Raw genomic sequence first — 15,334 nt, 5'->3', positions numbered from 1 at the left:
TTAGGGCATTTAGACTACTTTAGGCATTGCTTAAGTTCCTTATCTTGCTTTCTTTTTTGAAAGAAAATGGAACTGATTAAGATAGGAAACAGTCCCCATAGCAAATGCCAAAGGCAAATAGGTAAAGATAAAACCTAACATTTTAAAAGGTAAAAACACAGAAGAAAACCTGAAGACATTCTGGTGGATTTTGGCAAATTTATGTGAAGGAATTAGAAGCTCAGTGTAATAAAAATAGCAGCAAAACAAGATTCAATTCAGGCAGATTCAAGTATGAAAAGGACCCATTTAAATTAAAAGGAAAATTGACAAAGTAGGAGCAAACAGTAAAGCAGATTTAAGTTGTGTGATCTAGTGGAAAAGAGAAGGGGTATGAGAGTCTGTGTTCTAATCCCAGTTCTGCCAATGATATGCTGTGTGACCCTGAGAAAGTCCCTTAAACTCTTTGGGCTTCAGTTTTCTTCTCTGTAAAATGGGGTTATGATCCCTGCTCTGTGTCCCTCTTAGACTGGGAGACGTGTGTGACATGAGGAATCTGTACAGTAGAAAAGTCCGTTATCATTTAGGGACACACAGCAGGTATATTTCCTTTAGGACCAGAGGTCCCCATCACCCCAGATTCAGCTGAGGACCACTTGAGGCCATCTGAAGGAGTGGAAAGACTATGGGGTGAAGACTCCCGGCTGCTGGGATTCAGGTATGAGGCGCCACCATATGAGCTGTGGAGTCTGCCTGGTAAGAGCTGCCACCTTAATTTAATTTTATTTAGTATTCAAGCAGCGTGTAGTATTCAAGCACGGGAAGCAGTTGGCTCAGTGGAAAGAGCACAGGCTTGGGAGTCAGAGGGCATAGTTTCGTATCAACGCTTAACAAATACCAACATTAAATGTACTCCCAAATAATCTGACCTGAGCTCCACTACTTTTCTTTAAAGTAAAGTTTTAGGACCACCACATAACAAGGGTAAAAAACCAGTAGATTTACACTTAATTGATTTTAGATCTGATCCTTGAGGCCTAAGATCATAAAACCCTGGGCTTGGGAGTCAGAGGTCATGGGTTCGAATCTCAGCTCTGCCACTTTGTCAGCTGTGTGACTGTGGGCAAGTCACTTACCTTCTCTGTGCCTCAGTTACCTCATCTGTAAAATGAGGATTAACTGTGAGCCTCACGTGGGACAACCTGATTACCCTGTGTCTCCCCCAGCACTTAGAACAGTGCTCTGCACATAGTAAGCGCTTAACAAATACCAACATTATGATTATTATTACTGTGTTCTGCACATAGTAAGTGTTCAATAAATACCACTGCTCTGCCAGAGCAAGGGCTCCATAAATACTATTGTAGAACAGTGCTCTGCACATAGTAAGCGCTTAACAAATACCAACATTATTATTTTAGAAAAACAGCGTGGCTCAGTGGAAAGACCCCGGCCTTGGGAGTCAGAGGTCATGGGTTCGAATCCCAACTCTGCCACTTGTCAGCTGTCTGACTGTGGGCAAGTCGCTTACCTTCTCTGTGCCTCAGTTACCTCATCTGTCAAATGGGGATTAACTCTGAGCCTCCCGTGGGACAACCTGATGACCCTGTATCTCCCCCAGCGCTTAGAACAGTGCTCTGCACCTAGGAAGTGCTTAACAAATACCAACATTATGATTATTACTACTGTGTTCTGCACATAGTTAGTGTTCAATAAATACCACTGCTGTGCCAGAGGAAGGGCTCCAAAAATACTAATTCTGGTAGCTGTTAAGCGCTTGATATGTGCCAAGGACTGTCCTAACCGCTGGGGTGGATTGAGGCCCATCGGAGTGGACCCAGGCCTCTCCCCCATGGGGCTCACGGTCTCAATCCCCATTTTACAGATGGGGTAACTGAGGGGCAGAGGAAAAAAAAAAAAAGTTGGTATTTGTTAAGCGCTTCCTATGTGCAGAGCACTGTTCTAAGCGCTGGGGGAGAGATCGGGTCATCAGGTTGTCCCACGTGAGGCGCACAGTTAATCCCCATTTTACAGATGAGGGAACTGAGGCACCGAGAAGTGAAGGCCAGTGACCCGCCCCAAGTCACAGAGCGGACAAGTGGGTGGAAAGGAGAGTTGCTCGGGATGTCATTCCCTCCATGAGGAAACGAAAAAGTCCGCCAACAGTAACGAAGGCGCGTAAAGAGCAGGGCTAAAGGCGCTGCCTTTTCCCCGTCAGGGTCCGGGGAGGGACGTCGATCGAGTGGCCGCTCACCTCAGGCTCCGGATAATCGGAGCGCGGCGGCCCCCGCCGCCCTGCTCAGACCCTACCACTTTCTGGAGGGGGGAGGGGGTGTGCAGGGGGGAACAGCGCCGCTCTCTTCCTTTATCGTTCTTTTTGAGGACGACGTCGTGCAGTGGACGCCATCTCCTGACTTTCTCCCCAGTGATCAGGTTTTAGAAAATGGGGCGAATTCGGATGGGGCCCGTCACCCCCTCCCCCCCCGCCCCAGCCCGTCTGGCCTCTAATGGAGCGTCCCGCCTCGCCTCCCCTCCCCCGCTGGCAGGCTGCCTCGGAATGGTCCCGTCTCCCGCCATTTTCGGGGCTTCGTTCGGGCGTCGCTCGGAGCCCGGGCCTGACGTTTTCCGCGCGTCTTTCTGAAGAGAAAGGAGGTGGTGGTGGTTATTATGCTCTCTCCCAAGAAACGGCCCGCCCAGCCTCGCAGCGCCCAGTGGGTGCTCGTTGCGCCAGGTAAAGCTCGCACTCAGGGCCCCGTCGCCGCCCCCAGGACCGGACGGGGAGCGAGCAGCGCGCGCGCCCGGGGTCTCGAGCCCCGCTCGGGTCTCGCGCGCCGCCCGCCCGAAGCCGCCCCCTCCCCCTCCCCCCAGCATTCCGTGCGGTTGCCTCAGCGTCCACTGTGTGCGGAGCACTGTACTAAGCACCGGCGGGCACGTTCTCCGCCCTCCACCGGCCGCCAGTCTAGAGGGGCGCCCTGCTCACTCCCCCGCCCGTTGTTGGCCGAAGTCAGGGACAATTAGACGATTTGTACCCCCCACCCCCCGGCCCAGCCTTATTCGAGCCTGGGTTCGAATCCCGGCCCTGCCCCTTGTCAGCTGTGGGACTGTGGGCAAGTCACTTCGCTTCTCTGGGCCTCAGTGACCTCATCTGTCAAATGGGGATTAACTGTGAGCCTCACGTGGGACAACCTCGTTACCCTGTATCTCCCCCAGCGTTTAGAACAGTGCTCTGCACATGGTAAGTGCTTAAATACCAACATTATTATTATGATTGAAGGCCCATCTCCTCCATGAAGCCTTCCCTGACTAAGCCTTCCTTTCCTCTCCTTCCACTCCCTCTGCCTTGCTCCCTTTATTCACCCCCCCCCGCCCCCCAGGCCCACAACGCTTATGTACAAATCCGTTATTTATAATAATGATATTTGTTAAGCACTTCCTATGTGCAGAGCACTGTTACAAGCGCTGGGATAGATACAGGGTCATCAGGTTGTCCCACGTGAGGCTCATAGTCTTCATCCCCATTTTACAGATGAGGCCACTGAGGCACAGAGAATAATAATGTTGGTATTTGTTAAGCACTTCCCATGTGCAGAGCACTGTTCTAAGCGCTGGGGGAGATACGGGGTCATCAGGTTGTCCCATGTGAAGCTCACAGTCTTCATCCCCATTTTACAGATATCACAGGGACAGAGAATAATAATAATGTTGGTATTAAGCGCTTCTTATGTGCAGAACACTGTTCTAAGCACTGGGATAGATAGAGGGTCATCAGGTTGTCCCACGTGAGGCTCACAGTCTCCACCCCCATTTTACAGTTGAGGGAACTGAGGTCCAGTGAAGTGACTTGCCCACAGTCACTCAGCTGACAAGTGGCAGAGCTGGGATTCGAACCCGTGACCTCTGACTCCCAAGCCCAGGCTCGTTCCACTGAGTCACGCCACTTCTCTATTTAATTATTTAATGTCTGTCTCCCCCTCTAGGCTTTGAGCTCTTCGTGGGCAGGGGATGTAGTCTGATATATTGTGCAGCAGTATAGCACAGTGGATAGAGCACGGGCCTTGGAGTAAGAAGGTCATAGGTTTTGATTCCAGCTCTGCTGTGTGACCTTGGGCAAGTCATTTCACTTCTCTGGGTCTCTGTGACCTCATCGGTAAAGTGGGGATTGAGATTGTGAGACCTTCGTGGGACAGGGACTGTGTCCAACCCCATTTTTTGGTATCCCCACCCCAGCGCCGCTTTCAGTGCCTCACACATAGTAAGTGCTAAACAAATGTCATAATTATTATTATATTGTACTCTCCCAAGTGCTTAGTACAGTGCTCTGCACACAGTAAACGCTCAGTAAATTTGATTGACTATGTGACCATCACTCTACTAGAAACAAGACAATCAGGTCAGGTACAGCTCCTCTCCTGCATGGAGGAGAGCGAAGCCGGAGGGAGTCTAGGTATTTAATCCCCATTTCATGGACGAGGAAATTGAGGCCTACAATAAAGTGACTTGTCTGAGGTCACAGCTGAGATCCACGTCTCCTGGCCAACTCCCAGCCCAGAGCCCTTTCCCCTAGGCCTTGTTTCTCAACTTTAGTTCAAATACTGTGTTTGTGGCGAGGATTTGTTGTGAGAGTCAGGATGAGGAGGGGAAGTGTTTATTATTCCATGCGCATCTTAACTTTCTGAGGCACCCCTCCCCAATATACATATATAATTTTAAATTTTTTTTATATATATATTTGTACATTTTCTCTCAGAATCCTGTTCCTTTAGAGACCATTCTTCTTCCTTTTCTTTGCCTATTCCTCTTCTTCAAGCCCTTCATTGAACTATTTTGAATGAGTCTGCATCAACAACACCAGGAGAAAGTGATTCTAATAAATCTCAACATGTTAGGCTAGACATGTTTGCCGAACACTTATATAATTGGTTGCGCCTAATTTTGCAGACAGGCACTTGAAGTTGCATCATTTCTTCATGGAAAGATCAAGTGCCCCAAGAACAAAATATGCATTTCATTTCCAGTGATGTCACAGTGAGAGTGGAATTGGTAATCATTGTATAGACACTAAAGTTTTAATGTGATTATTTCAATGTGACTTTATTTGCAGGCACCTGGCAGGAAACAGCTTTAAAAATCAGAAACTGTCAACGGTTAGATTTATTTTTCTCCTGGGTTTGATTTCCGTTAAATGGTGACTCTCCTAGGCAGAAAAGCAAAAGTTAACGGGGACTTTAGTAGGATAGATACACTTGGAGTTTAATTAAACTTCCCATTCTCTGAACAAAAGTGTAATTTGGAGACCCGTAAGTAAGTTTATATTTAAATGTAAGTTTATTTTTTTGCCTGGATCCAGTATTTTAAGCATCAGAGAATTAGCATGATTCAGCTATCTGAAGTTTACTATCAGGTTTAGTGTTTTTTTATTTTTATTAAAGCAAGTGAAAAATGAGACCTGGTGGCTTTGTCCTTTTAAACTCCAAATGAAAGAGAGTGTTTCATTTCTGCTATCAGGGAGCAGTGAAAAAGCCTTTGATAATCTTTGATGAGAGAAAGTTGTTTAAACTGAATGCACTTGGGGGGATGGAAGGAAGGATAACAAGTATTGAATCTCCATTTTGCAGATGAGGGAACTGAGTTATACCCCATCCTCTGACTCTCAGGCCTGAGCGCTCTTTTTTCTTTTTCATGGTATTTAAGAGTTTACTATATGCCAGGTGCTGTACTAAACTAAGCACTTAGATATAAAGTTGCTAGTTTGGACATAGTCGCTGTCCCACATGTGATTCACAGTCTTAATTCCCATTTTACGGATAAAGTAAATGAGGCCCAGTGAAATTAAGTGAATTGTCAAAGGTCACAAAGCCGACAAGTGGCGGATTAGAACCCAGACCTTCCCTCTAGGCCATGCTGCACCCCTGTTGGAGATATGTTAATGCCTGTCATTCTCAGGAATATTTCCCTTTTTTTATGGTATTCGTTAAATGCATGTTATGGGCCAGGTGCTGTTCTAAGAACTGGGTAGATACAGTTAATCCAGTTGGACACAGGCCAACTCGCTAACTCTACTTCACTCTCTTAAAGCTTAGTACAGTATTCTGCACACAGTAGGTGTTCAGGAAATGCCACTGAGTGAAAAAGTGGAGTGACTTGTTATCCATAGATCTTTTCAGTCACCCCAGCAAACATGGATAGGATCTCACAGTAGGCAGCATGGCCTAGCAGAAAGAGCATGGGCCTGGGAGTCAGAGAACCTGAGTTCTAATCCTGGCTCTACCGTGGGAAAGTGATCATAGGCAAGTCACTTAACTTCTTTGTGCCTGAGTTGCCTCATCTGTAAAATGGAGATTAAATTATCCTCCCTCTGATTTATACTGTGAGCCCCAAGGTGCACAGGAACTGTTTCCAAACTAATGATTTGGTATTTGCTCCAGTGCTTAGTATAATACCTGGCACATAAGTGCTTAACAAGTAGCACCTAAAAAAAAAGAAAAAAGAAGCACTTGGGAAAGTACACCTCAACAGAATTGGTAGATGTGATCCTTGCCCAAAGGGATCTTACAGTCTACAGGGGAAAACAGACATTAAAATAGATTTTGGATAAGGGAAATGGAAAAGCATGAGAGTATTTACATAAGCTCATAGTGGGCAGAGAACATGTCTACCGCCTCTGTTGTATCGTACACTGCCAAGAGTGTTGTGTGGCTCTGTGCATACAGTAAACCCTCGATAAATATCACTGACAATAGTATTCTGGGGCTGTGGTGAATATAACAGTAATTAAGGTGTACACAGCCAGATCCAGAGTCAGAACAGAGAGGGGAAGTAAAGGGCTCAGTGTGTTGCGTCCCAGATGGGTTTGCGTCGTCAGACAAATGTTTATCAATTTGCCAATGATGGCAGAACTGACTGTATTTCTTAGCAAGAGTTTTATAGGCTGCTCCTCTTGTTACTGGGAAATACTAGGGGAAATTTGATGGCATACTCCTTGCTCTGTTGCCCGTAGTTACTCTCTGGGTCATCGTGGAATCAGTTCTGGTGGGCGTCTCCTTGCCATACCCATAGACGTGGCCTGCATCTTCGGCGTTCGTGTTGATACTTGTAGGTGGAGTTCTGCCTGTCAGTAGGGCTGCTTGACATCTTGATGGTTGAACTGTTGTTTTTACTACATGGGTTGTATTGCCAGCTCAAGTGTGGAGCAGATGAGACAATGATCAGTCTGATACACAGGACTTTTATCGGTGGCAGTGACACATTTGCCTTCCAAGTCTTGCTGCTGGATGATTGAAGATGTAATTGAGAAGCTGTTCAGACCTTGGCTACTGCCTGGATGGCTTCCTCTTATTTGAGAGTCACTGAGGTTCCTCAGTCAGTTGCTATTTATTGAGGGCTCACTGTGTGCAGAGAGCTGTACTAAGTGCTTGAGAGAGTTGGAAAGCACACTCAGAGAGCTTACAGTCTAATGGCAAAGCTGAGGCTAGAACCTTTTTTGACTCCCAACCTTGTGTCCTTCCCACTGGGCTGCACTGCGTATGAACACAGAGGTTTTTTTCCAATGATGCCTTGGTTTACTCTGAAGTCTTCACTTTGGGAAGTAACCTAATTTATGATTATCAGGCCCCCAGAAATATGTACAGCAAAGTACTTCAGGCAGGGGTTTCACACTTGTGAATAAAAAAATGAGGGAGTTCTGTTTAAACATTGTTATTTTTTTACTGTTGTTGGCAAATGCTTAGTGTTTTGGAGGGGGTCTAGTGTAGACCTAACGATAATGTTTATAATCGATACACAATAACGCTTAAACATCATTTAGCTCTTAAGTTTTTTAGATTTCTATTGACAGTTGGAGGTTAGAATGCAAGGATCTGTTCCTCTTAAGTAGAAGATGGAAAGACTTTTATTAGCTTTAGGGAAAAAATAAAATGAGCAATTGTAGTGTTTGTTTTTCTAGTGTGTAAGCGCAACTTTGTAAATAAGACCAGGTGGGCACTCTGCCTCCAGGCCTTGCTTTTGTGTTGCCACTAGCGGAGATGGGATACTGGGCTGGATGGACAACCAATCTGTTCTCATGTTCTTAAACCCACTCCTTTTTTTCCTAATTTAATAAGAGTTTCCCCAGTTTATAGAGCAGGAATGAGGAGAAGGCCTGATGTTTCCAATGAAGTTTAGGGGCCATTGGGCTTTTTCTCCACCCTTAAAAAAGCCAACTTTGCTTAATGTCAGAGAACAGGTTCAGAAGCGGGGGCGAGCGGGCCGGGGGGGGGATCTTTTGGCAATGTTAGTTTTTAGATTAAACATTGGCTTCCATCCACCTTTAAAGGGGCAAGGAATAGGACAGATTATGATGGGAAGAAAAACACTTTCGCTGGAAAGCTGCCAACTTCCAACGCTCATTTTAGATAAGTTTTTTGAATAATTACACTCTACCTCTTGTACAATATAGTTTGCCTTTTAGTTAGCTTGGAGTGGTTACAGGCAGCAATGTGGGAGTCTTTAGTTCTACTAGAACTGCATCCTTTCAGGATGTTCGGTGGAAAGCCCAGGTCTGGCACTTATCCCCACCTCCACTCATAGAATGGTAATGGGAGCTCAGTTAGCCTCTCCTCCAGTGGTCAGTGCTGCTGACCCTCTCTGCCTGTGAGTGAGCGTGGAGATGGTGTGGTTTGGTGGAAAGAATGAAAACCTGTTTGTGTGTGTTTTGGAGGGGGGGTTTATTGGTGTGTTTTTTTAATAGCCCTTGTTAAGCACTTACTATGTGCCAGGCACTGTACTGAGCACTTGGGAAAGTAAAATATAACAGTTGGTACGTACAAGATAATCAGGTTGGATGCAGTCTCTGTCCCACTTGGGGCTCACAGTCTAAGTTGGAGGGAGGAGGATTTAGTCCCCATTTAAAAGATGAAGTAACTGAAGCAGAGAGTAAGTGATTTCTCCAGGGTCACCCAGCAGGCAACTGGTAGATCTGGGATTAGAACCTAGATCCTCTGACTCCCGGACCTGTGCTCTGTACCCTAGAGCACTCAGAAACAGTGCTTTTCCCCAGTTGTTTGGAAACCTGGGTTCTAGGCCCTCTAAGTCCTGCCCACGACCTTTTCTGTGATTCCTCCGCACCCACCATCCCCGAGCAACCCAGGGAACCTCTTTGGGTCTCAGTTTCCTCATCTGTAAAATGACTTCCACATTTCTTCTTCTCCAAGGCAGGGCGAATGGCAGAGGAGGAAGATGAGTAGTGATGCTAAGAGGGCTAGGCTTGAGCAACAGAGTGAGCACTGGGTGTGTAGGAGTTTGGAACTGAAGCCTCTGCCATTCTGTGGACAAACTTTACCCATTAATTTGAAAGGTCAAAAGCCCAGATGGAACAAATATACCTAAACTGTTAGAATTTGGCTTTAATTGCTTTCCTCACTGATGTTTCTGGGGAAATGTATATAATAACAAAGTTGGAAAGGCACCTCGGGAAGCCTACTGAACCACTTCCCCTCCTCAGCAGGGCTCTTTCTTCTTAGTCCACTTCAGGCAGGGGAAAAACCTTCCGGTGTAAAGACCTCTGGCGGTGGGAGATTCCACAGCCTTCCCAGGCATCTTCTCTACTGAATAGAGTAGGTACTGAGTAAGTAACTGAGGCCCAAAGAAGTTAAGTGACTTGCTCAAGGTCACAAGCAGACAGGTGGCAGAGACAAGATTAGAACCCAGGTCCTCTGACTCCAGGGCCTGTACTCTTTCCACTTGACCATGCTGCTTCTCACCTCTGTTTTAGGAGGCAAGAAGGGTCAGAGGCACAGGCAGAAGGTTTGGAATTAAGCAGCAGGTGGAAGCTCTCCTCTTGGAAAATAGCTGGGGAGCAGGAGAAAGAACTGACATGGAGGAGTCGATGATAGCAGTATTGATTCGTGCAGCCCTACTTGCACTATCTTCCCTGCCTGCCATATACCCCCTGGGTCATGGGGTGCAATGAGCAAGTAAGGGAGCAGGGATGCAGAGCCTGGCAAAATCCAGGCAAATAGGGGTTTTTGGATGTGAGTGCCGAATCCACATATGACTGATGGTGCCGATGCTGTATCATAGCAGGTAACCCAAGCACCCGCTTGCCCTAGTAGCCAGTGAGGTCTTTGCTGACCATGTTAGCCAGCGATTTTTTTCAGCATTCCTGCCTGGGCTGCCCGCTTCAGGGACCTACCTAAATAGTCTTTGGGGTCAGAATCCTTCGCTCCTAAGGGCCAAACCCCAGCAGACAGCACAGAGACTAGGCTCAGGTCTCCTGATTCTCAGAGCTGTGGTCTCTCCACTGGTCCGAAGGCAGGCAGGGCTTGAGAGAAGGAGTGGACCACGGCGGCTCTGTGAAGGACAGAGTCAAAAAGTACACCCCTCCCATCCTCCGTGTCACTCTGTGCTCTAGGGTACATATCCCTGCTCTGCCACTTGTCAGCTGTGTGACTTTGGGCATCACTTCACTTCTCTGAGCTTCAGTTATCTCGTCTGTAAAATGGGGATGAAGACTGTGAACCTCACGTGGGACAACCTGATTACCTTGTATCTACCCCAGCGCTTAGAACAGTGCTCTGCACATAGTAAGCGCTTAACAAATACCAACATTATTATTATTATTATATGTCCAGTGCTAGAGGGCTGGGGGATGTTCTCGGGCTATATGCAGGGGGCTGGCATTCTCCCTCACAGGTCCTCATTCACGGTGGTCCCTCTGCTGACTCAAGACAGCTCAGCCTCACTCTGCTCAGTGGTCAGAAGTGGGCTCATTGAGAAAAGCATTTGGTGGACTTAAAAAAGAATATCCCTTTTACTTCCCTAAAACCCAGCTAGCGAGGCAGTTACATAAGTGAAAGAGCAAAAGAAGGAGAAGGCATGCAAGTTTGGTCCTCCTTTATTTTTAAAAGATTTCCTCCTGCGATCTGCAAAGAAACTGAAATGTATAGGAGTGGAGGGAGCCAGTATTTCCCCTTCAAAGCGAAACAAGATAAAAAGAATTGTCAACCCTCCGTTAGTCATTTTCATTGGTTCCTATTTTGTGGTTAAATAAGGCAGGGTTATACGATAAGACATTGAGGTGCAGTTAGTGTTTCCCTGCAGCATGACCTTCTACATCAAACCAAGCAGTCCTGGAAAAAATTAGGCTCACTGGCCTCCTCCGACAGGAAGAAGGTGAGAGTCATTGGAACAGGCATTTTGGCTCCTCTGGTTTAGAACTTCCACCTATGCAATCTCCGCTAAGGGCCCCTACAGGATGAAAGGAGTTAAAATCGGAGGGGAGATTGTCATTTCTCATCAGGGCTGGGTCTGGGAAGGTTTATAAAACCAGTTAACAGTCCCTCTCCAACAATCCTTTTGTCTTTCACCCTCTTCTCGCCGATCTGCAGGCTTGGCTGTGCCTATTTTGATTCAAGCATTTTGGCTAGCTCTGCAGTCCCAACGGGTAGGTTCTTGCCCCGGTGCTGAATTCTTAGCTCTGATGAAAATGGGAAAAGCTGTTGCCATCACTTTGATTAAAAAAAAAATAAATAAAAAAGCTGATTTCATAGACAATACAGTCTGGTGTCTCTCACCCTCCGTTGTGTCTCAGTCGGTTTCTAAATTGTATTGCAAGTCAGGAATCTTTTGGGGGGGTTTATTACCATACTGCCACTTTATGAGCTTACTGAGCTTGTAAGAAGTTCCACCCAAAAACTAGATGGGGAGCTGTTGGAAAACTTAAAAATCAAATGAATTTTGTTGGATCTGAGGGTCTGAATGTCAAAAAAACTTCAGAATTTTGTATGGTGGAATATAAGGCTGCAACGTACAGACTTTTGAAGAAAGTCTGTGGTAGGGGAGACTGTGAAAACTTACTAGCCCTGTTCCTCTTTCCGTTAAGTTGGCTCACTGAAGTTAGTGCTTTGCCAAGCATGGTACAGAGCGTATTAAAGAGAGAGGTCCTGCTCTCAGGGAACTTGTAAGCTAGGCTTATGTGGATGAGTGGCTAGCAAAGGGTTCGTTGAGGCAGTTGGAGAGCAACAGGATGTTGAAATGAGGTTGTGGAATGTGGCTGGACAGGTACCTCAGGAATGAGGGTCTGTCCATTAACCAATCTGAGAACTAGCTGGCTGTACTCGAGCAGGCATATGTCAAGCGCGGTCTCTCCCGCCTCCAACCCAGACTACACTTCACAGCATCGCCTTCTTAAGCCATCTTTTGACCCTCATCCCTCCTCTCTTCAAAACCCTCCACTAGCTTCCACATGAAACAAACACTCCTCACCCTCGGCTTCAAGCTCTTCACTGACTGATCCCACTTTACCTGTCTGCTCTCTTCTCCCGATACTTATTGCTCTCTTGGTTTCCCCTAAGAGAACTTAACTGTACTGTGCTCTTGACTCCCCTGCCCCTACTCCTTCCCCTCGCTCCCACTCTGTCTCACCGGCTTGGAATTCCCTCCATCTCCAGGTCTAACAGACATGGCTCTCCCCACTTTTCAAGAGTTTCTCTTTGATGCAAAGGGATATGGGTAATCACTGGAGGTAATTACTAGAAAGGTGGGCCAGACAGCAGAGGGTGATAGAGACTCAATAGGGGAGAGGTTGGAGCCACGAAGATCAATATATCAGTCAGTAGTCAGTGGTATTTATTGAGCACTTAGTGTGCAGATCACTATACTAAGCCCTTGGGGAAAGAACAATACAACAGAGTCGGCAGACACATTCCCTGCCTACAGTGAGTTTACGGTTTAGAGACAAGCTTATAGTCTAGATTAATGAGGAAGTTGATGCAATAGTTTAGTTGAGAGTTGATGAGAGCTTGAATCAGGAAGATAGCCATAAGGGTGAGTCCAGAAAATATTGTAGAGGAAGAACCAGTGGTATTTAGTAATATAGCCCAAAAGTGAGAAGCGGGGAGCTAAAGATGGAACCAAGGTTGCAAGCTTTTGGGCTGTATAGGGAGGGTGATGGTAATGTCGACTATGATGAGAAATGATGGTTCAAGATGTAGGTTCACTTTAGCCATCTTGAGTTTGTGTCAGGGTATTATCCATGTGGAGATGATCTGGAGGTAAGAGGGCATAGGAGATGGTTAGGAAGGTGAGAGGTTGTGGTTTGGTGACGTAGATTTGGGAGTCAAGACTAGTGGTAGCCCAAGTGGAGTACAAGCGAAAGGACCGAATGTTTTTTTATCCACTCTTTTCTGGGTGTGGAAAAATTAAATAAGGGCAGTCCAATTTATTAAACAGCTAAGAATCACAACCTCCTTGCTGATGGTCTCTTCCTGAAATTTGTGAACTTATCCTGGGAAGATCCAGTTTAGCCTTGAGGTACACAATGTGGGCTCATTATCTATCATGACACCAGAACAATAATATCCAGAAATGTTTAATATTGTTTGGATTGAGTTTTTTTAAAAACACCCCCTCTCCTAAAGCCCCTTAGCTAGGCTGTTGCTTCACTATCTTTTAGATGGTACTGGTTTTGTTCTGTACTCACAGTTCCGTCCAAAGTTGATGTTATGGAAAGATTTCACTATACTCCAAAATGTGGGATGACCATCTCAAGATTGTCCTGGCAACGTTAACCTTGAGTTTCTTGAACGTAAATGTTTCCCTGACCCATTAACCTGGGGATGGGTCTTTTTCGGAAGACCGGACGCTTCACAAAACCATCTATCATTTGCTTCCATCTGGCTTCTATTGCTGTTGAACCTAGGGAGGGGATGCCAAAGTTTCTATGCAAGCAGCGGCAGTCATCAAACTGCCTCAGAAACAGATTACCTGCTTCCCTCTCATCCACAGCATACTGAAAGAAACATGCAGAAGACAAATGAAAATCCCAGTGGCCCCCTTCCAACGGCCTTATCTTCACATAAGTCCAAAATGTGAGACCGCAGGAGAGACCGTTTCCATTGGCAAACATTTTATCTCTTCCAGATAAAATGTTGGATGCTCTACTACAACCCCTGTCACGTTATGGTGGATCAAAACATGGGTTTACACATGTACAATTGAAGGGCATTATGAGGAACAGGAATTTCAAAAGCACTGACTGTTCTTATAGATAATAGAGGTTAAGTGGTGAAATGTGCCAAATAGGTTTTAGCAGACAAGCCCTCTTTGTTTATGAGTTTATCACTTATGTTTCAGAGTCTCTTACTGATCTTCCTAAGAAAGTTGAAGATGGACCTGTGTTTACAAGACTTCACAACCCCTGTACAGGCAAGTCTATATGTGTGCTAAGAAGATGATGTTCTTTGAGTATTGATAACAACTGGGCACATGTAGGTGACTTCATCTCTTTTTCTTTTTATGGCATTTGTTAAGCGCTTACTGTGTACAAGGCACTATACTAAGTTCTGGGGTTGATAATAAGATTATCAAGTGGGACACCGTCCCTGTCCCACATGGGGCTCATAGTTTTAATCCCCATTTTCCAGATGAAGTTACTGAGGCAGGCATAGAGAAATTAAGTGACGTTCGCAAAGGCACATAGCAGACAAGTAGAGGATCCGGGTTTAGAAGGCAGGTCCTTCTGCCTCCCAGGCCTGTGCTCTATCCATTATGCTTTGCTGCTTCTCTAGGCCACGCTGCTTCCTTCTTCACACACTGCTTTTTAAATAGAGAGGGCATCTCTAGTGGGGAAGCAGGTATGACATGGATTTCTTTGGTCATGCCAGCTCATTCACCTAGTGCCCACATTTGTGATTTTTTTTAATCACTTTATTTTGTCAGTGAGAATTTTATCTCTTAAATTTGGGGATTTTGAAGAAAATCCAGGTCTGTGGGTGTTTTCTGCTTTCCAAGCAATAGTTTATCAATTCTCGCAGTAGTATTTATTGCGTAACCACTGCCCTAAGCGCATGGGATAGTACAAATCATTAAGAAACCATCAGTCTTGCCTTCAGAGAGCTTACAGCCTAGTTGGACAAGCAGATACTTAAATACTCCCCTGTTGGCGTAGCTCCAGCTGGCATTCCCCAACTTGCAGAGCCATGACTAGAACCCTGAATTCCTGATTCCCAGAGCCGGGCTGCTCTTTCCACTGGGCCAAAAGAAGGATGTAATGGGAAGATAAGCCAAAGACAACAAATGATTTATCAGCTTCAAGCAGTCATTAGGATTTATGGAGTGTGCGGAGCACTTGAGAGAGTACAGTACAGAAGAATCGATAGAAACTATTCCTGCCCACAAGGAGCGTAGAGTCTAGAGGAGCAGACAAATGTGAAAATAAGTTAGAGGTTGGGGGGCCTGGGATGGGAAGGCAGCTGATCATCCTGAAGGCAGGCAGGCAGACAGTCACTGCTGGGGGGTCCCAGAGGCTGGTGGGGAGCAAGCACGTTCCACTTCGCTGCGCTGCTTCGGACTCCCAGATTATCCTCCCACGGCCCAAGTA

At 46.1% G+C, this 15,334-nt stretch overlaps 1 protein-coding gene across 4 annotated transcripts in view; it reads left to right on the top strand.

Annotated features, from left to right (window-relative positions):
* Nucleotides 1-2,530: 2,530 nt before the first annotated feature.
* Nucleotides 2,531-15,334, top strand: part of RNASEH2B (ribonuclease H2 subunit B) — an 85,771-nt gene continuing 72,967 nt past the window's right edge. For 2 of the 4 annotated variants that reach the window (XR_003754034.2, XM_029048455.1), the window contains exons 1-2: nucleotides 2,532-2,710; nucleotides 14,089-14,160. Coding sequence is in view for 3 of the 4 variants with exons in the window: in XM_029048455.1 (XP_028904288.1) it covers nucleotides 2,647-2,710; nucleotides 14,089-14,160 (136 nt within the window). In the remaining variant the exon portion in view is untranslated. Of the gene's footprint in view, nucleotides 2,711-14,088; nucleotides 14,161-15,334 lie in introns of all 4 variants that reach the window. The other 2 variants (XM_029048454.2, XM_029048453.1) reach the window with 2 other exon arrangements.

This window comes from Ornithorhynchus anatinus, chromosome 20 (genome assembly GCF_004115215.2).
Source record: "Ornithorhynchus anatinus isolate Pmale09 chromosome 20, mOrnAna1.pri.v4, whole genome shotgun sequence".
Lineage (NCBI taxonomy): Eukaryota > Metazoa > Chordata > Mammalia > Monotremata > Ornithorhynchidae > Ornithorhynchus > Ornithorhynchus anatinus.
Note: the sequence above shows the minus strand (reverse complement) of the source record. Positions and strands in the feature narration are given on the sequence as shown.